This window comes from Peromyscus leucopus, chromosome 14 (genome assembly GCF_004664715.2).
Source record: "Peromyscus leucopus breed LL Stock chromosome 14, UCI_PerLeu_2.1, whole genome shotgun sequence".
Classification (NCBI taxonomy): Eukaryota; Metazoa; Chordata; class Mammalia; order Rodentia; family Cricetidae; genus Peromyscus; species Peromyscus leucopus.
In genome coordinates this window covers 67970973-67993467 of record NC_051075.1, presented here as the reverse complement: position 1 = coordinate 67993467, position 22495 = coordinate 67970973, and the positions used below count along the sequence as shown (strand labels likewise).

The window sequence follows — 22495 nt, the reverse complement described above, 5'->3', positions numbered from 1 at the left end:
TTAGAAAAAAAAAAAAAAAAAAAAATGTTTTGTCATTGTTGGTTTTTTTTTTTTTAATTGTGTGTCTATGTGTGCTCACACAGGCTCAGGAAGAGATTGGGCAACACATAGGAGTCAGTTCTTCCATTATGTAGGTCCTAGAGATCTTTTTTTGTTTGTTTGGGTTTTTTGTTTTTTTTGTTTTGTTTTTTTTTTTCCTGAGACAGGGTTTCTCTTTGAAACAGTCCTGGCTGTCCTGGAACTCACTCTGTAGACCAGGCTGGCAAAGATCCGCCTGGCTCTGCCTCCCAAGCGCTGGGATTAAAGGCATGTGCCACCACCACCCAGCTCGGACCTAGAGATCTTAACTCAGATTGTCAGGCTTGGAACATGCTGGACCTTAAGAGAAAAACAAAACAGTACAAAACTTTTTAATTGTGTGTGTCCATTAGTTTAGAGTTCTCTGAGACTTTCTATGATACCTTCCTAAATAATACTAGTTAGTGACTCTCACCTTTATTCCCAACCCATCTAAGTGGGGCATGACAACAAATCACAAGAAGACCCTTCCTATTTTATAGGAGCAACCATGTTGACCTGGTGCTTATCCATTATTGGCATATTAGTATATTTTGGTTATCTGTGTCAGGTTATACAAAACTCTCTGATGGGTGATGTTGTTTTGTATGCTGTGAATATGTGTTCCTCTGATTGGTTGATAAATAAAGCTGTTTGGCCAATGGTGAGACAGAATAGGGTTAGGTGGGATATTCTAACTAGAGAGGGGGAAGGAGAAAGGCAGAGCAGAGGAGACCCTGCCAGCTGCTGCCAAGAGAAGCAAGATGTACAGATACAGGTAAGCCACAAGCCATATGGCAAAGTATAGATTTATAGAAATGGGTTAATTTAAGGTGTAAGATCTAGCTAGTGAGAAGCCTGTGCCAGTAGGCTGTACAGTTTGTAATTAATATAAGCCTCTGTGTGTTCATTTAGATCTGAGTGGCTGTGGGGCAGCGGGAGCCAGGCGGGACCAGAAAAACTTTCAGCTGCAACTCTCAAAAACTCACTATTCTCTTTTGGTGGCATTTCTTGAGATTTTACTTAGAATACCATTGTTCTTGCTTTTGAATATCCCATACAATTTATTTGGGTTTCATCCATTAATATTTACCATATTGGAAACTAAAACTGAGACTTGGATATTTATTCACTTAAAAATAATGTTTGGCTGGGTAGTAATGGTGCACGTCTTTAATTCCAGCACTCAGGAGGCAGAGACAGGTGGATCTCTGTGAGTTCAAGGCCAGCCTGGTCTACAGAGTGAGTTCCAGGACAGTCTCCAAAGCCACAGAGAAACCCTGTCTCAAAAAAAAAAGTTTGATATTACGCATTAACAAAATAATGGTTAGATTGTTTTCTTTTTTGCGATAGGGTCTCTGTATTACGTAGCTCTGCCTCTCCTGGAACTCACTATGTAGACCAGAGATCCACTTGCCTCTGCCTCCCAAATACTGTGATTAAAGACATGTGCTACCATGCCTGGCCCTAGATTTTTTTTTTTTAAATGAGTTGGAGTGGGGAAGGATTATCCTAAATGTTTACTGCAGTTATTAAGTTACTTTCTCCAGAAGCATGTGTTACTTTTAATGAAGCCTTCTCTACCTCTTCATTAATGTTACTGAAGTCTCTTGCTAAGGAAAGGATCATTATAATGATTTTATTATCATTATTTTAGATGTATGGATGTTTTGCCAGTATGGAATTAAGTGTACCATGTGCGTGTCTGTTGCCTGTGGAAGCCAGAAGAGGTTGTCAGATCCCCTGGAACTGGAGTTATAGATGGTTGTTAGCTACCACTCAAGTGACAACTGTCTTAAACACTGGGCCATCTCTCCAGTCTCAGAATCATACTTACTTTTCTCCTGTTGAAGTAGCAAATGCCTCTCACCTAAAATTGAACTCTTCGTCAGCCTCTACACCCGTACATTATGATAGAATTACTGTTTAGGGTCTGTAGCTAACTGACATTAACACTGCATAATTGGAGCTTACTCTTTTTTTTTTTTTTTTTCCTTTTGAGACAGGGTTTCCCTGTGTAGCTCTAGCTGTCCTGAAATTCTGTAGGTCTACCTGCCACTGTCTCCTGAGTGCTGGGATTCAGTAGGCTGGACAAGTGTTCATAACTTGACCCTGTAAAAACCATTAGATGGCAGATCCAATCAATTAGATAGACTGGCATAAATAAACTGTAAATATAGGGCTTTATTTTGTTTAACCCCAACACTGAAGAACTGTTTCCCAAGTTTAATCTATGTACTATCTGGGGAATAAGGCATTGGAGATCAGAGCTGGACTTCTTTTCTGTGTGTCTTTCACATCATGCATCTTGATCCCATTCATTTTCCCATCACTTTGCATCCGCCCTCCACCCCTGCAACCCTCCCCCCAATAAAACAAAATTTAAGAGGAAAAAAAAGGGGGCTGGAGAGATGGCTCAGAGGTTAAGAGCACTGACTGCTCTTCCAAAGGTCCTGAGTTCAATTCCCAGCAACCACATGGTGGCTCATGACCATCTATAATGAGATCTGGTGCCCTCTTCTGGCCTGCAGTCATACATTCTGGATACATAATAAATAAACAAATAAATCTTAAAAAAATATTTTTTTTTTAAAAAAAAGGAAAATACTAAAAATCTCATGGAAGCTCAGTGTGACACATTGAGTCATGCAGTAAACCCCTTTGTCCATATATCTTTACTTGCAGGTGTTAATTGCAAAGAGTCTGGTTTGAGTCCTCTAGTTGCTACTACACTAATGATGCTGGGCCCTCATGGGAACTCTTCTTGGATAATATTCTGTTGTTGCCCTATGTTGTGGAGATCCTGCAGCTTTGGGTCTTCGGGTCAGGCCCCTTCGCATACTCCAGCAGATCATAGATGGGGTGGACCAAGTCATAACCCTGGTTCTGGGCCTGGGCAGCTGCAGGGTTGGTCAGCCTGCCAGTTCTCCCCTGTCCTCCCCACCAGGGTGAGCTCTCCAGCACTGGTACCCCACCCCCACCCCTTGTAGCAGTGAGCAAGCGAGGGGCAGGGCCAGTTCTCCTGCATTCACACCCTCAGAGTTGGCTCTCCCACACCTACACATCCAGGGCCCTCTCCTCCACCCATGCCACCATATGTCAGATGAGTAATGGGGACAGCCTTCTTCCCCCCACCCCCCAACATTGGGGCTGGGTCACCCACACCTTCAACAACAGGGCCCAGAGCTGGACTTCTAAAGTGGTGTCTTAGATAAGGCCAAGGTATGTGGGAGAAATAGATTTCAGGGAAGGTGCTTCCCCTAACATCTCAGATACCAAGAACATTCTAAATCAGTGGTTCTCAGCCTTCTTAGGGCTGCAGCCCTTTAATACGGTTCCTCATGTTGTGACTACCAACCATAAAATTATTTTTGTTGCTACTTCGTAATTGTAATTTTGCTACTGTTATGAATTGTATGAATCACAATGTAAATATTTTTGGAGATAGAGGTTTGCCAAGGAGGTTGTGATGCACAGATTGAGAACCACTGGTCTAAATATTCTTATTTTATCCAGGCTTTTGGGGAATGAGAGTGAAATGCTTCATCTTTGAATGGGCAGTTTTCTCCCCTTTCTGTTGTTCTGTTCTGTGACATTACTGAGAAAATCGGAAAGAAAATGCAAAAGGACCTGGTATCTGAAAAATAATTGTTAGTAGGGGTTGTTAGATGGCTAGCAGTGTCTTACCATGCTGTTTTGCATTTGTTCATTTTAACAGCTGCCAAGTCAGGTGTATGTGTCTTTATTTTTCCTCCCCTTCAGTGCTGGGTATCACAGCCAGGTACTTGCACATGCTAAACTAACAACATTTATCATGGAGCAGCGCCTCCTGACCTTTCTTTTTATGTTTATTACTAGTCTTCAATATAGAACATTTAGTAATAGCTAGAAACAGGTTTTTTTTTTTTTTTTTTTTTTTTTTTTTTTTTTTCGAGACAGGTTTCTCTGTGTAGCTTTGCGCCTTTCTGGGACTCATTGGTAGCCCAGGCTGGCTCGAACTCACAAAGATCCACCTGGCTCTGCTTCCCGAGTGCTGGGATTAAAGGCGTGCGCCACCACCGCCCGGCTAGAAACAGTTTTTCAAACAGTCAAGTGCCAATATTTTTGAGACAGGATCTCTTTGTTCATCAGCCTGGGCCTTGTACTGGCTAGCAAGCAAACACCAAGGATTCGTGTCTCCACTCTTCCAGTTATGGGATTACAGAAGTGTGCTACTATGCCAGAGTTTTTACATGAGTATTTGGAATTGAATTCAGTTTTTCATGGTTGTGTGCAACTACTTTATTGACTAAGCCATCTTTCAAGCCCTGGCTTTTAAATAAAGAAAGATAGATAGGGGTGGGTAGGTAGGTAGTTCATACATTTAGACATGGAGTGAAGAGTTTTTAGAAAATTGGAGAAAAAAAAGTGATGGGTTCACCATGTCTGAAACTACTTGAGTTGGGAAATTTTCAGGAAAAAAAATGTAATTAAATCAGAATATCTTGAGCAGAATATTTGCTTATAGATTTTTCTGTAAGCAAAGCATGATGACATACACCTGAAATTCCAGCATTTGAGAGGCTGAGGCAGAAGAATCAGGACTTTGTGGAGGCTTGCATTGTACATGATTTCAAAGCCAAACAGAGCACCATTATGAGGCCTTAACTCAAGAAACCAACCAACCAAAAATCTAGAGAGTTGGCTACCACCAGTGATTCGTTTTACTAAAACAGTGCCAATCAAAGTCCACACACCTTTTTTTTTTTTTTTTTTTTAAACAAGTGTTTACTATGTAGCCTAGGCTGGCCACACGTTTCACAGTAATCCTTCTGCCTTCGCCTCCCAAGTGCTTGAATTATGGGGTGTGTATCACCAGATCCCAACTACTGATGTTTTATAGTTGATTGAAATATTCTGTATTCTTCAAACATTATTGTGTTTGTTAAAGTGTATGAATTAGTTTTCCTTTTAAGACTTGGAACATCCCATTTGGGTGATAAACACCTACTTGACAAACTTCTTTAATGCCTTGACTGATGACAGTTGATGGTATGAACACAGAGATATTAGCTTATCCAGGAAATCCCTTAGGTCTTGAGTGAAAGTACAGGTCCTGCCACAACTTCTTTTGGTGAAGTTTGCTTAGCAGTCACACCATGTGATTTATTTAGAATCCCATTGTTCAGTGGAAAGGCACTCATCTTTTACAGAAAGAACAGATTTCAGTAGCTTTGTTTTTCCATTAACATTCATCTGTGATCTCAGAATTGTCAGTGATAATTGTGGCATACATATGTCTTCTCTGTAGAAAAATCTACTCATGTCCTAACAACATGTATCTAAAGTTTGGCAGTTCCTCTCTATAAATCCAATAACCTTCCGCTTTTGGGAGTGTAATTTTTAAAAATTATTTTACAATATGATTACATACTATGTGCTTGTAGTGCCCTTGGAGGCCAGAAGAGGTTGTCAGATCCCCTGGAAGTGGTTGTGAACAGCCATGTAGGTGATGGGAATTGAACTTGGGTCCTTAACTGCTCTCTAGCATCCATCCACTTTAACTTTTTTTTTCCTTTACCCCAAGACAGAGTTTCTCTGTGTAACAGTCCTAGCTGGCCTCAAACTCCCAGACTGGCCTAGAACTCACAGAGATCTGCCTGCCTCTGCCTCCTGAGTGCTGGGATTAAAAGTATGCAGCACCATGCCCGGGCCACTATAACATTTTAAAACAACTTCTACATGTTTAATAACTCAGTAAATATGTAATAAAACCATAGTTTATTTTTTTAGGGTACCCCAATTTTGTAGCCATTACCACAATCTAATTTTAGAGCATTTTTCTTAGGTCATCTCTTTGCCTGTCGATGTCGTGCATCTTTTAAAGTAAAACTTCTGTGGTACTGAGGGTTGAACCTAGAGCCTTACCTGCTAGGCATGCATTGCCAGTAAACTATCTTTGGCCCTAAAATAAACTTTATTTTAAAAAGATACCCAGGTTGTTGTGCTTTTGGTTGTTTGTTTGGGGATTGTAATTCTCATGTGATTTCCCCCCCCCCTTAAAGTTGAATTTTTTTTAAGATTTATTTTTAATGTGTATGTGCACAGGAGTGCAGGGACTGGCAGAGGCCTAGAACTGGAGTTGCAGGTGGCTGTGAGCTGCTTGAGGTGGGTGCTGGGATTTGAACTCAGGTCTTTTGGAAGGGCAACACAAACTCTGCTGAGCCATCTCTAGCTCCCCTATATTTTCCCATAAAAATATTTTAAATGTAATTACATATATGCCCTCATTAATCTTTAAAAAATAAATTCAACCTTTAAGTACATGGCCTGAACATTATTTTAGTAGAAAATAATAGAATGCAATTTTTTTCTGGTAAACAAATTGGAAAAATGCTAAGTAAGATAGTTGAGTTGGGACAGTCTGTTTGTTTTCCCAGTACTGGAGTTGAACTCAGCCCTGTACATGCTGAGAATACACAGTACCATCAAGCCCCGTCCTTTTCCTCTGAACCATTTTCAAAAGTTTGAAACATTCTGTTATTTTGCCTGCATTCTGTTCATTTTTCAATAGTTTTTCTATGATTTTTTATGATTAATTTTTGAAAAAATTGGAGGAAAGGAAGGTGATTAAAACATTTTCCCCCTAAATTGTGATAATTCTTATCTGAACCTCAGTAAGCCAGAAGTAGGGAGAGATACAAAGGAGAGAAGACTAAAGAAATAGGATTTGGTGGGTACGAGTAGAGTCATCTTACACACAGAGAATGACCTTAAATTTTGCAAGGACAAGAAGTTTTAAATGGAGCCTTCACGAGTTGGTGAATGCTAGTGTATGACTGGTATCATTTGGCACTCCTGAGCAAATAGTGAATGGTTGTGAAATGTACTTACACTTACTAAGTACATTTAATGTAAGGACAAAGTGAATTTGGAAAGAGTAAGCTTTGGCTCTTTGTCAGTTGTCTAGCTACTATTTGGAGTGTGTGAAGCAACTGTAAAGTGTAACATGAAAAGGGAGGAAAGTACTGTATGAGAGAAGGAAGGACAGCTGCAGAGAAAGTTGTTTTTTTTTTTTTTTCTCGTAATCCAAAACTTGTTTTAAGTTATTCTGTCTCCAGATAAACTAGAACTGGTTGAGAGAGGATAGGTAGAATTTCCTTTTTTTTTTTTTATAACTTTATTTTTATTTTATATGCATTGGTGTTTTGCTTGCATGTATGTGTGAGGGTGCCAGGTTCCCTGTAACTGGGATTGCCTTGAGTGCTGGGAATTGAACCTGGGTCCTCTGGAAGAGCAGCCAGTGCTCTTACTTAACTGCTGAGCCATCTCTCCAGCCCCCAATTTTTTTTTAACGTATGAGTACTCTGTCTGCATGTATCCCTGTATTCCTGAAGAGGGCATCAGATCCCATTATAGGTGGTTGTGAGTCACTATGTGGTTGCTGAGAATTGAACTCAGGGCCTCTGGAAGAGCAGCCAGTGCTCTTAACCATTGAGCCATCTCTCCAGCCCCCAGGTTTCATTCTTAAAATGTATAGAGGACAGAGGAAGTAGAAATAGTGGATGAGCATAATGATGCATGCTTATAGTCTGAGCTATTCAAGAGACTAAGGTAGGAGAATTATAATTTTGATGTCTGTTTGTGTTACATAGTAAGAACACTGTCTTAAAACAAAAGAAAAACAGAAAGGACAGGAAAATAGAAGAAAATTGAGGCTTCTGACGGTGACATGTAAACCAATCTCTGTTTCATGTGCTTTAAGTTTTGCTTGTGTAGTTACTTATTCTTGATGTGAACTCATTCCATCACGAAAAAAACATTCTTTGTACTTGACATTGATCATATTGTATTGAGAGCCTTATTTGCTTATTTTAAAAGTATTCTGTAAGATACACAGCATATGGGACATTATTAATCCCAGGTTATCTGAGGATTTCAGAAATGTCTATTAATCTGCTTGAGATCAGTACATGTTATTTTTATTAAAATACCATCGTATTATGTAAATATGTACATTTGTTACTTATCAAATGGTTTGCTTGTTATCCATTATATGCATGTACCACATTAACATGGTTCCATAAATATTTGCAGTTAATGTAATGTTATAATATCTGGCTTCACACTGCTGTTTTTGCTGCCTTGTGCTCTCTAATTCTTAGGTTGGGAGTTTTTTTGAGGGGGGGGTTCAGACAAGGGTTCTCTGTGTAGCCCTGGCTGTTCTAGAAACTCATTCTGTAGATGGGGTTGCCTCCTACCATCACCTCCTGAGCGCTGGGATTAAAGGTGTGTACTACCACACCCAGCCAAATTGTTAGATTTTTTTTACTGCTTCTCAGTCTTCACTCTTCATATTGTCCTGTCTGTCTTGTAAAAACAAACAAACCAGAAGTATATTTGACTGGGAGGTACAGTTCTGTCTATACTTGCGTAGCATGTTTGAGACTTGGACTGACCTTTACTACTACCAAAAATAAAACACCCAAAACAGTAAGCATGTTTCTTAAGCTACAAGTTATTATATTTACAGGGTTTTTTGTTCATTGTTTTGTTTGTGTATGTGAAATAGCTGTATGTGCCAAAGTGGGCATGTGGAAGTCAGCGGATAGCCTTTGGGATTGGTTCTCTTCCACAGTGGGTTCCCGTACCAAAGGCAAGTCATCAGGCTCTTGGGGAGAGAACAAATTTACCTGCTGAGCCATCATCTGGCTAGCCCTAAGTTACATTTCTTAAAAACTTGTTCCTTAACTGAAGGTATACATCCAGCTGACTGAGAAAATAAGCATATGTATATAAAGGAAATTAATTTTTCTGTTTTGCAATAACAGATTTTTTTTTTCCTGTTTTATAGGTTCTCTTCTTCTAGAGTCCAAAATAAATCCTAACACTGCATACCAGAAGCAACAGGTAAAAAAAAGAAGTGAAGCTGTTGTGTATTATGCATTATCTATTTAGTTTGGTGATTAAATAAGTTTACCATTGGATTCCTTACAATAAGAAAATCCAAACAGATTATAACATTTTGCCAGTCTGATTGCTAAAAAAATATTTTATTACATTGTGTTTGTGTGTGACCTGTGGAGGTCAGAGAACAATTTGAGGGAGTTGATTCTCTCCACGATGTGGATTCTGAGCCTCAGACTTGGGTTGTCAAGCTTGATGGCAGCCATCTTTATATCCTGAGCCATTTTGCATGCCCAGTCTAATTTCTAAAACACGATTTCTGCCAGTCTGTATATGGATAAAAGGTGTTTTTTGTTTTGTTTATGTGTATGAGGATTTTACCTATATGTATGTCTGTGCATCACATGCATGACTTGGTGCCCTTAGGAGTTGGGTATCAGTCAGAAGAGTGTATCAGTTCCCCTGAACTTGGAGTTAGGAGTAGTTGTGAGCTGCCATGTGTGTGCTGGGAACTGAACTCTGGTCTTCTGCAAAAGCAGCAAGTGTTCTCAACCACTGAGCCATCTCTCTAGCTTTGGTTTACTTTTTTTATGCTAATGAAAGAATTCCATGCCTCTCTCAGTCTGACAAGCATGTACTCACTCAACTATACCATCAGTCACTATTTTGTGTGTGTGTGTGTGCATTTGCATGTTGCATGTGTACAGGTACCTGTAGAGCCAGAAGATAGTGTTGGATCTCTTGGAGTTACGGGTGTTTGTGAGATGCCTGACAGCACTGCTGGGAGCTAAACTGGATTCCTCGGGAGTCAGTTTGCTTTTTCTGCCTTGGGTTCTAGGGGCATTGTCAGGCTTGCAAATTAAGTGCTTTTACCCACTTACCCTATCTCCTCAGTTCTCAGCCACAATTTTAAATCAAAAATTTAAAAAAGCTATCTTAAGTTGAGTTCATATTCCAGATATTCTAGCAAAACATGGCTCTCTAAAGTTAAAGTAGAAGTTTCTTTGTTTTTACCTGAAGGAAGAAGTGACCATTGCTGTAATAAAAAGTACTGACACAGCCAAATGGTTGAAGTTCCTATTGTGCTTCTGCAGATAGAATGTTAGAATGTCCTCTAAAACAGCATTTTATAGATGGGAGTCTTGATTTCTTTATAGCCTCAGTGTAGGGTCTTAGAGTGCTGATCTGAATCTGTAATCTTCCTTCTAGCATGTAAATAAAAGTACCTAAACGTAAATTCTTCATATAGTATATATTGTTATTATCATCAAGTATTTTGCATACACAAATAAAATATGCTCCACAAAGCCATTGAAATAAAGAAATTGCTTTATTGCCCTGAAGGTACAAGCATGAAAAAATTTATATTATCATTGAGTATTAAAGTAAAACCAGACAGACGTTAGTATTGGTAGGGCTGGGTGTGGTAGCACGTGCCTGTGATTCCAGCATTTTTGGGGGTTGGGGAGATAAGAGGATCAGAAGCCTTAGCTATAAAGTTTAGGGCCTTGACAAAGAAAAACAAAACAGACAAACATAACTACTGTGGGGCATAGAATAAATATGCTGATGGTACATACCTGTAACACAGTACTCAGGAGGCTGAGGCAGGCAAGCCTGGGTAGGTAAGATCCTGTTTCAAACATAAACACCATGAATTTTTACATTGAAAAGTATTGGAAAGGGCAGGTAGGTGCTTTAGAGAGTTCAAAGGTAGCAACCACTGAAGGAAATACACCCATTAGCCCCAATCCCACCTTTAGATGGGAAACTTGCAGAAATGTACCTGAGCAGGAGGATCTGGGGACTGTAGGCTTAGTGAGACTTGCAAATGTCTACCTCCAGCAGGTTAGGGCAACTGCATGCAGGAGGCAGAAATTAGCAAGTTCAAGTACTCATTTGAATCCCATCCTTCCGGATCTAAGCCTTGAGGGCTTCTAGGGGATCTCCATGGATCTCTGGGAAGAACTCAGCCTCTGGATAGAGGCTGGCCAAGAATATAGGACTTCTGAGTCCAGGCTTTAGCTAATAGGAGCCAGGCACTCTCCTTGGTGCTGCATGAGAGACACAGGAGAGGCTGGGCTCATAAAGAAGACTTCCCAGGGCTAGGTAGAAGGAGCCTACTACTCAAGCCTTTCTATATGGAAATGTATCTGGTAGACTCTTGCTCCAAGGGCAAGACAGGTCCAAGATCTTCAGCTTAGCTCTAGAAACTGGTCAGTGCTCCTTGCTGGTGCTCTGACAGAATTGCCACTTAGTATCCTTAAGAACCCACATTGAGTGCTCCTCCTTTACGTTGAGCCTAGCAGCTAGAGCCACTCATGCTAGCTTCAAACTCAAGGAAGGCAGTCATCCTACCTCAGCCCCCTAAGTGTTGGATTAGAGGCATGGCTCATTCATGCCTGATTTAGCCAATAATTTCAGAGTCTAAATAAGCCACAGGTAAAGAGCAGCTGTTGCCAGCTGAGGGGAGGGATGGATTTTGTTTGTTAATCTATTATTTAAACTTTGTAGACATTTTAATGAGATTATAAAATACAGTGGTGGCTCAGCAGTTAAGATCAGTGGCTGCACTTACTTCCAAAGGACCCAGCATCTATATGGCAACTCATAACCATCTGTAACTCCAGCTCCAGGGGATTCAGTGCCCTCTTCTGACCTCCATAGGTGTTGCACACATGTGCACAGACATACATGCAGAGAAAAAATACACATAAACCTTTTTTTTTAATGTAGTGTGTGAAGATGGTCTTGGTACAATGGCTTGTTTTTCATTGTTTTTCATATATTGACCAAACTTCTATTTTTAAAATATTGTTTCACTTGTGTAGATTTGGCCAGAATGAAGTGTAACAAAGTACTGATAATTACTCACGCCTTTAATCCCAGGATGTGAAAATAATGTTCTTAATTCCTGTTGCCTTGTTGCTCTGTTCATTTGCTATATACCTTAATGAGTTTGTGATAACAAATGTAGTCATTCAGACTTTTTTTTTTTTTAACCCAAAGGACACTCTGATTGTATGGTCTGAAGCAGAAAATTATGACTTGGCCCTTAGCTTTCAAGAAAAAGCTGGATGCGATGAAATTTGGGAGAAAATCTGTCAGGTAATTTTAAGACGAGAAATAGCACACTCTTTAATAATTTTTCACTCAGCATACAAAAATAATGGGTTTCATAATGATATTTAAATACTAATAACATTGTTATGCATTGTTCATACCCCCATTACTGTCCCTTGTCTCTTTTCCCCTGGTCCCCATTTTCTTCAAGAAGTCCTGCTTTTGTCATGTTTGAAGTCTAGAGTCTGTCTGTGAAAGAAAACATGTAGTTATCTTCTTTTCCATTACCTAACTTTTGTTTCCCCCTTAAGATCTCCTTCTTCCAGGATACACTATAGCAGCTCCTGTGCTGAGGATAAACTGGGGCAAAAGGGAGTTACCCAGCTGAGAGACTCGGGGCACTGAGAGACAAGCTAAGCTCAGTGGATCCTGGGGGCAGGGACAGCACAGTCTGCAGATGATCTGACACGGTGCAGAAGGCAAGGAGGGAGCTAAAGGTGACTCATGACTCAGGCTTTGACCTAAGCAAAAAGGAAGGATGGAGTTGTCTCCTGAGCTGCAAACAGTTATAAGAAGAGCAGTCTGGCTTGGCATGATGGTGCACGCCTCTAATCCCAGCACTCTGGGAGGTAGAGGCAGGCACGTACATCTCTAAGTCAAAAACAGCCAAGGCTATACAGAGAAACTCTGTCTTTTTTTAGCGGGTGTGTGTGTGTGAACGCTGGAAGATCAGAGAAGCAGAACAAGCCACAGCCACCTCACCTTGCTCTCAGCTGATCCTGTTTCCTTACACTGGATGCCTCAGCTGAACTGTGCTGCTCAAAAACCTAAAAGCTTAACCAGCCCAGTTCCTGGTTTTCACACCTTATATACCTTTCTGCTTTCTGACATGACTTTCTGGGATTAAAGGCGTGAGTCACCATGCCTGGCTGTTTCCAGTGTGGCTTTAAAGTCATGAAAAACAACGCCCACATTCCCAAGAGGTGGGATGGGAGGTTTTTGGTTGTTTAATGAGTTATGGATATTGTCATTGTTTATGATGGTTGGATACAAGTTGTTAATTGTTAATGGTCAGGAAAAAAGCTGAACAAGGAGATTAGATTCAGAGTTTTTGTTTGAAAGAAAAAAAGAGAATATAGATATGAGGTAGATCATTGAATCTACTCTGAGAAAAAGATAAAGAAATAATAGGATAAATGGGTAGATCATTGAATCTACTCTAAAAAGAAAAGGGAAGATAGAAAAATGACAAAAGGTAGATTATTGACTCTATTATGAAAAAAATGGATATGATAAGATTTAAAAGGTCAATTATTGAATCTACTTTTAAAAAGGAACTATTTGTTTTACATAGGATAAGTAATTTTTGTCTGAGTTTATCAAATATTACTGGACTGGGCATTGTTTATATATAATGAAGTTTTTTTTGTCTGAATCTGGCAAATGTTAATGGACTAGACATTTTTAGAAAAGAAACTCACTAAAGAGGTGTAAGTGTATAAATTTGAAAGACATTATAAAATAGTTATGTTAGTAATACAAATTAGAATAGAAAGTGAATCAGGTACATTTTGGTCTTACCACAATAGGATAGATAATGGAATTATTTTCTCTGAATTTGTCAAATGAAACTCTGTCTTGAAAAAACAAACAAAAACCTTCACCCCATAAAGACCCTATTCTACTTTCATCACCTGCTTAAATCTAAATTCTCTGCATAAGAAGTATACTTCTCTGTCTGGCCTTGTTCTATTTTTTTTCCTGCAAATGACATTTCATTCTTTACAACAGAGTAAAACTCCACTGTGTATATATACCATATTTGCTTTGTCCATCCACTTGTTGATGGTGTGCTTCTGGGCTGGTTCCTTGTCTTGGCTGTTTTAAATAATGTAAACATGGACATGCAAGTATCTGGAGTATATTGGCTTAAATTCCTTCAAATGTTTATTCAGGAGTGTTAAAACTCCCATCATGTGGTAGTTATATTTTTTTTTCTTTTTGGTTTTTTGAGACAGGGTTTCTCTGCGTAGTTTTGCGCCTTTCCTGGAGCTCACTTGGTAGCCCAGGCTGGCCTCGAACTCACAGGGATCTGCCTGCCCTCATTACAATTAGAACTACCGCCCGGCTTGGTAGTTCTAATTTTAATTGTATTTATTTTTTTTTAAAGAACCTCTATACTTCCTAAAAAAAGCAAAACAGAAAAAGAACCTCTATACTAATTTCCATAGTGACTGTATTAGTTTATGTCCCCATCAGCAATGTTTTCTGTACATCTTTGCCATCATGTGCTGTCATTTGTTTTCTTCATAGTGGGCACTCTGATTGAGACAAGATAAAATCTGGTAATTTTGGTTTATGTTTTCTTGGTTAAGGGGGTTTAACATTTTTATTCGTTTATTTAACTCATAAATAAAATTATGCATGCATGAGTTGGCTGTTTGAAACCTGGAGCTTATGCAGGGACACTTGGCTCAGGCTGGGAGGAAAGGGACTGGACCTGCCTGGACTGAGTCTACCAGGTTGATCGCAGTCCTCGGGGGAGGATTTGCCCTGGAGGAGGTGGGAATGGGGGATGGGCTGGGGGTAAGAGGAGGAGGTGGGAATGGGGGGAGAATAGGGGAACCCGTGGCTGATATGTAGAACTGAATGGTATTGTTAAATAAAATAAAAAAAATAAAATTTAAAAAAATATTGTGCATAGTTATGGTATACAGTGTAGTGTGTGCACTATGTCATGGCTAAATTAAACCAATTAACCTGTATTTCTCACCATTTTTGTGGGAAGAATCCTCTTACAACTTTTAAAACACATTGTTATCAACTACAGTCATCATTTCCTCACTAGACCTCAAGACATCAAGGAGTCCATTCCTCTTGTCCACCTGCAGCTTTGCATCTTCAAACCAACAACAGTCCCCCATTCCTAAACAACTCACACCTAGCTCCTGATAGCCTTAATTCTACTCCGTGTCCAAGCCTCATCTTTTCTGGGTTCTCCATATAGAGGAGATCCTGTGGTATCTGTCTTCCTATACTTGGCTTGTTTTATTTAGCTTGACTTTCTCTGGGCTCACCCATGTTATTGTAAATGGCATAGTTTCCTTCTTTTAACACTCAGTTGTAGAGCATGTTTAGCTATGTTCTTTTGTGAACTATCTGTCTTGTTCAGTTAATTTGTACATTTATTGATTTTTTTTTTTGAGGAGTGAAAACTAGACTTCTGTTTTTCACCCTGTACAAAGTTCAGTTCCAATTGGATCAAAGACCTTAAGACCTGAAACTGCCAGAGGTAAAATGTGTTAGAGATACAGCGTAAACAAGGTCATTCTGAGACTTCCAATTTAAAAATGTTTGAACAGCAAAGGAAGCAGTCAGAATGGAGAGACAGTCTGTAGAGTAGGAAGGGTCTTAGTCAACTGCCTGTCTTATGAGGATGAGGAGTTAATGTTGAGCATTTGAGTTTTTTAATGCTTTCAATTAATGCCTAAAATTTTAAATAAAATTCAGATAGATTTCTTAAATTCTCTACTGTCAGTGAAAAGCTCAAACTAAAGGATTTTATAAAGCCAGGAATGGTGCAGTCTTCTGTAATTCCATCACTTAAGACGTGAGGTAAGAGGATCACAAGTTCAAGGCCAATGTAGACCTATCTCAAAAAAGTTGTTTTGTTTTTAATTTAAAAAAAAAAAAAAGCTGGGCAGTGGAAAGAAAAGGACTTACTTTGGAGTGGCTTCTCTCTGTTGAGTTTTTGTTTTCTGTCCAGCAGTTGTTTTCATAGCATATGGCTATTGCCTGTAGAGTTCTTTCATAGAAAAAGGTGTGTTGATATATGTATAAAAACATCCACTAACAACCCCCTGGGTATCTTGTCCTTTGTTTTTCTGGTTGAATGCTCTCACCCTGAGATATAGTCTTCTATTGGGCTAATATTTAAAGTAAGCCTCTGCTCAGTTTGTATCTATCCTGCTTGGCTCTCCTTTTTAATATTGTCTCATCTTTACTGTCCCTCTCATTAGTCTATTTAAAACAGGGTGCCCTGTAGCCCACCCAGGCTGGACCTGAGCTTGCCTATGTAGCTGAGGATGTTTTCAGATTAATGATCCAAAAAGTGGATACCTTCCTCTACCTCCTGAGTGTTGCAAAGACAGTTGTAAACTACCTACCATATCTGATTTTTACTATGTGTTAGGGATTGAACTCAGGATCTCATGTATGCTAAGCAAATACTCTTCCATCTGAGTTACATTCTGAGCCTATTCCCAAGTCTTCATTATGTTGTTGTGTTTTTAAGACTGTGTCTGTGGTATATGTGAATATGCTAGTGTCCGGCCAAAAGAGGGTATTGGATCCCTTTGGAACTGGAGTTACAGGCATTTGTGAGCTCTCAAACCTGGTTGCTTGGATCTGAACCAGGGCCCTTATGATAGAGCAGCAAGCACAGGTAACTGCTGAACCATCTCTCCAGCTTATTGCTTTTTTGTCTTGGTTTTTGTTTGTTTGTTTGTTATTGAGACTGGTAATAACCCAGCTAGACTTTGAACTTGCTAGGCAGGTACTTCTGACCTTAATCCTGAGTGCTGGGATTAGAAGCATGTACCACCATATCCAGCTTCCCTAGTCTTTGATGCCATGTGTTTTTTACCTATGTTCATTTGTGACACAGATAATGCATGTCTGCTTTCTCTATAAGAACTTACCTAGGTGTTCATTTTTCTTAGTTTTCCTATCCAGCTTCATATCATTTCTTGCTGGACATAGTGGCTCACACCTGTAATCCTAGCACTTGGTGGCCTAGGCAAGACAATTGATAGGAATTCTAGGCTTCACTACATAGTCTGGCATACAAAGACCCTACCTTAAATATATATGTATATGTATTTCTCAATATTTTGTGGGTTCTGAACTTAAAACTTAAATAGTTTCCTATATCCTAGTTCACTCTAAGTCATTGCATTTTTGTTTCAGAGCTCTTAAGTCTTTCACCTTTTTTGATATAAAAACAGCTAAATATGCTCCCATTTTTAAGTATCCTTCTTGCTAGCAGTTACTAGATCTGAACTCAAGATACATTTTTATCTTTAATTTGGTTTATGATCTGAAAGCTTTAAGAAAACTTGTATAATGAACAACACAGAACCAACTTAAGACTATTCTTGATAGAAATTGATTATGTGTAGCATTCTTTCAGAGTGCAGCCCACTGGCTTAAAGTCAAGATCATGTCACCTTATAGTATATTTCAAGACCACCAGCCTTGCAAAATCTGTCAGTTTCAGTTTCAGTCTGTGTGTCTGTCCTATCCTCATGCCACTACCACTACCACCAGGGTCTGTGTCCTGCAACACAGGCTTGTGGTGTCTTCAGCAGTAGGGTCTTAACGTCTAGTTTTCTTGTGTAACAGCTCTGGCTGCCCTGGATCTCCTATAGACCAGGCTGGCCTCGAATTCACAGAGATCCTTCTGCTTCTGCCTTTTGAGTGCTGGAATTAAAGGTGTGCACCAACACCATCCAGCTTTAGTTTTTAAATCAGTTTGTTTTGTTTTGTTTGTTTGTTTGTTTTTTGGTTTTTTGTTTTTGTTTTTGGTTTTTTTTTTTGTTTTGGGGTTTTTTTTTTTTTTTTTTTTGGGTTTTTCGAGACAGGGTTTCTCTGTGTAGCTTTGTGCCTTTTCCTGGAACTCACTTGGTAGCCCAGGCTGGCCTCGAACTCACAGAGATCCGCCTGGCTCTGCCTCCCGAGTGCTGGGATTAAAGGTGTGCGCCACCACTGCCCGGCTTGTTTTGTTTTTTAAACTCAGCAGTGACATAAAATTTTGGTTTATTAAAAGCAGAAGGGTTTCTGGAGAATTATGAAGGCTGCAAATTTGTATGTATGGAAAAGAAAATGTTTTCATTGCTTGCTTTTTTAACTTTCAGCAGATACTCTTGTGGACAGTTCTCCACATAAAGATTTCACTTCTTGTATATGTAGCTTTGTTATATAGGTACACTTTATCCTGATTAACTTTTCTTAATCATAGGACTACATTACTGAGCATTTATAACAGACCATTGATCCACTTTGGTTCAAAGCTAGTTTGCCCTTCGTCTTTGGGATTGATTGACATTAGATGTTTTTCCTTTTGGTCTTAGAATTATGTGTATTCATTATGACCATAGTAGCATTATGATATTTGATATTCATTTGAATCTTATTAAATATTGAAGAGCTTGGTACTATCCAATATATGACACAGTTCTAGAAATGTTTCTGTGGACTTTCCCTGGTTAGAAAAGATGGCCATGGACAGAAGACTGATGTATTTGGTCCTCTGCATTGTAGGTCTTGAAGTGACTCTGACAGTCTGTTTAGACTGTCCTAGGGAGTTGCTCCTGACACTTGTACTTCAGAAGAGTGTTTACTCAGTTCCTCAACTTTTGATTAGTTTGCATAAACCTGGAAACATCATTTGGATAGTTACAGCATGGTAGACAGTTGTCTCAAGTTTGATAAGAGTCTTAAAATTTGGTATTTGTCATTACATCTTTTTTTTCCCCTTCTCCTTCATCTAAGGCTATAGTTGAGATTTGCTTTTTGAATTTTGTCAGCTACCACAAAATCTTTTTTTACAGGTTCAAGGAAAGGACCCTTCAGTGGACATCACTCAGGACCTGGTAGATGAATCTGAAGAGGAGCGATTTGATGATATGTCCTCACCGGGTTTAGAATTGCCATCTTGTGAATTAAGTCGATTGGAGGAAATTGCAGAGCTTGTGGCATCATCTTTACCATCCCCGCTTCGCCGTGAGAAACTCGCACTAGCATTGGAAAATGAGGGTTATATTAAAAAGCTTTTAGAGCTTTTTCATGTGTGTGAAGATTTGGAAAATATTGAAGGACTGCACCACTTATATGAGATTATCAAAGGGATCTTCCTCTTGAACCGAACTGCTCTTTTTGAGGTTATGTTCTCTGAGGAATGTATAATGGACGTCATTGGATGCTTGGAATATGACCCAACTTTATCACAACCACGAAAACACAGGGAGTTTTTAACAAAAACAGCCAAGTTTAAAGAAGTGATTCCCATATCAGATCCTGAGCTGAAACAAAAAATTCATCAGACATACAGAGTTCAGTATATACAAGATATGGTTCTCCCTACCCCTTCAGTCTTTGAAGAAAACATGTTATCAACACTTCACTCCTTTATCTTCTTCAACAAAGTAGAAATTGTTGGTATGTTACAGGTAAGTTAGGTCATTCTCCATCCCTTGTCGCCATCCGTCCTGCCCCCAACTTATAAAAGGTGCCAGCTTGATTGATAACATTTAAAATGCTAATTGCTGTAAGCAAAAATAATAATTTTTTAAATCCTTACATTGGAACTTAATCTTGTGATATTATGGTAAATATTTTGATATTAATTTATATTACGATAAATAATGCTCTTGATACCTGAAGGTTGTTGCATTCTGGGTGGGGATGGCAAGAGTGATGGCACTTGGTTAGCATGATGGAGGTCTAGACTTAGTCTCAGATCTCACAAATTGCAAAGGGAATGGGTGGTGTCTAAGTAGAACAACTTTAGGTGAATAACACTAATAAAGTAATCGATGGAGCTGGAGACAGACATAAGAGCATGTGCTGTTATTCCAGAGAACTGGCATTTGGTCCTGTTACCCACATCACGTACCTGTAACCACATCTGCATGTGTACCTTCCAAAAGTATGTTTTTGAAGTAGTTGAGAGTATTGAGTTTAGGCTTTACTTGTTACTTAATAGCTACTATGTGATTTGAACAACTTGTTATAGGAAACCTTGTATTTCCAATCTGAGGAATCATATTAATATCATAGGATACTGTGAAGTGTGAAGAGCAAGTGAAACCATACACTGAAGTGTTGAACGTTTGGTAAAACTTACGAGCTTTCAAAAGGAATGTCTATTAATGCTGGATTTGAAATTGAACTATGCTACATAGTGTTTGACAAAATGTTAGTCTATTAATGCTTGATTTGAAATTGAACTATGCTACATAGTGTTTGACAAAATGTTAGTCTGTTCTAACTGAAATAGAATTTTTCTGTTTTGTGTGGGTGTGATATCTGTATCTGTGTTTTCAGGTACAGACACCTTTTGTACACATAAAGGCCACTGGAGGACTCTGGGTGCCCTGTTACTTGCTGCCTTATTCTTTTGAGGCAGAGCTTCTATCTAGACTTATACATTGCCATGTGTCCTTGTTTTTCCCTGTTTCCAACACCACTCAGTGGATGCTGATGGTGTATATGGGACCATGCCCAGCTTGTTCTCTAGGTGCTGGGATCTGAACTGTTCTCATGGTTGCACAGTAAGCTCTCTTAAACAATTAGCTTTCCTCCAGCCCCTATGGTATATTTTCCCTACCAACCTTTTACATGTACACATACAAAATTACACACTTTATATCATTGACTGGTTCCTCTGTAAAATTATTAAATACTCTTATACTAATCTGGGATGTATGTTGAAATTGGATGCCATTAATTTTTTAAAAAAGAAAATGTCAGAATCATATGTATTTATGCCTCTTTATACATTTTAGAAGAAATAACCAGCATTATAATTGAGTGTTGTATAGAAAATGTTTCCTAAACACCTACCATACACACACACACACACACACACACACCATATAAAGCTTACTTCATAGGACCATTAAGATGGCTCAATGTTAGAAGGAGAGAACCAACTTCCAGAAAGTTATTTTCTGACCTTCATATGTGTTCTGTGGCACATTGCTCCCCTCTTTCCTAATATATAGATAAATGTAATTTCTTAAAAACTTACACTGTAGTCTGCATGAATTTACACTTTACCTACCTAAGCAAATAGATTGAAATTATTAACAAAATCTTGTTGAGAAATTATAATGAAGAAAATTCAGTGGGTACCAGGAAGGATCTATATGGCTTGTTACTTACTCACTGATTCTGTGATAGAATCCTTTGAGGCCTTTACAAAATTAATGTGTTAAATTAAATAATTATTTCAAAATAATTTAGTGTGTTAAGGAGTATTTATGTAATGGTATCTTCAAATAATAGATAGTTCTTTAAGATCTCTAATTTTAATATTTTAAAAACTCGGATCCTTTTTCTATACCTTTGAAGCCTGAAGAATGTTTCGTTTTTATCCTTACTGGAGAGAGGTTGTAGAACCTTAATTTCTACCTTTAGTTCATGTAAACTGAGCTTGGCAAACTCTGGCTCTAACTCTCCACCCTTCTCCCTTTGCCTCCCCATTGTTGTGATTTTTTAGCATTGACCACTAGGCCAGACTTGGCTGTGCTTGTGTTTATTTAGTTTCAGTGCAGCACAGCTATATTCATTTACATACTGTCTGACTGCTCTCCTGCAGTAGTAGAACATGGGAAACCACTGGCCTGCAGAGTTGAAACACTTACTTCCTGGCCCCAAAGTGGGGTTAGGAAAAGAGTGTTGTCAAAACACAAAAGTAATCTTTCTGATAGAAGTCTCTCCAGTTTGTCTTTGTTTTATTTTGTTATGTTCTGAGACAAGGTCTCACTCTGTAGACCAGGCTGGCCAAGAACTCAGAGATCCACCTGCCTCTGCCTTCCTAGTTCTGGGAATAAAGATGTGTGCCCCCCACGTTTGGCTGTGTGTGTGTGTGTGTGTGTGTGTGTGTGTGTGTGTGTGTATCTTTCAATAGTTTGGGGTTTTTTTTCTTTTTTAAAAAATTTTTGACATCTTTCATCAAGCTAGTTTATAGAATGCTGAAATTGTATTTTATACAGTCTTATCAGTAAGATGTCTAAATTTTTTATTTCATAGGAAGATGAAAAATTTCTGACAGATTTGTTTGCACAACTAACAGATGAGGCAACAGATGAGGAAAAAAGACAAGAATTGGTAAGAAATCAAATACTAGGAGGGCAAAGAAGTAAAACAACCTTTTACACTCACTTACTACTTTTCTAATTTGAGATTACCTTTTTAATATTTGTTCTTTTTCCGGACTTTAGGTTAACTTTTTAAAAGAATTTTGTGCATTTTCTCAAACGCTACAACCCCAAAACAGAGATGCTTTTTTCAAGACTTTGTCAAACATGGGCATATTACCAGCTTTAGAAGTCATCCTTGTAAGTTTGCTTCTCTCCATTCTTAACTACCCATGTGAACCCAGATCAAAACTGGATGTGGTGTTGGACAATTTTAGTGTTTGCAATTATATCACTTTTCCTTTTCCTCCTTCCCAGGTACCCGCTTATTCTTTCGCAGTCTCAGTCAGTCAGTCAGTCAGTCTCTCTCTCTCTCTCTCTCTCTCTCTCTCTCTCTCTCTCTCTCTCTCTCTCTCTCTCTCTCTCCTCTCTCTCTCTCCCTCTCTCCCCCTTCCTCCTTCCTTCTCCCTCCCTCTCTCCCTCCCTCCCTCCCTCCTTCCCCCCCCCCTTTTTTTCAGGCAGGATTTCTCTATGTAGCCTTGGCTGTCCTGGAATTTTGTAGAGCA

The 22495-nt window shown here is 39.0% G+C and overlaps 1 protein-coding gene across 2 annotated transcripts in view; it reads left to right on the top strand.

The window, feature by feature from the left end:
• Ppp4r3a (protein phosphatase 4 regulatory subunit 3A) overlaps window positions 1-22495 on the top strand; it is a 49902-nt gene that overhangs the window by 9906 nt on the left and 17501 nt on the right. For both annotated transcript variants that reach the window (XM_028886656.2, XM_028886655.2), the window contains exons 2-6: window positions 8891-8946; window positions 11953-12051; window positions 18618-19235; window positions 21823-21900; window positions 22014-22130. In XM_028886656.2, the coding sequence (XP_028742489.1) occupies window positions 8891-8946; window positions 11953-12051; window positions 18618-19235; window positions 21823-21900; window positions 22014-22130 (968 nt within the window). The remainder of the gene's footprint in view (window positions 1-8890; window positions 8947-11952; window positions 12052-18617; window positions 19236-21822; window positions 21901-22013; window positions 22131-22495) is intronic.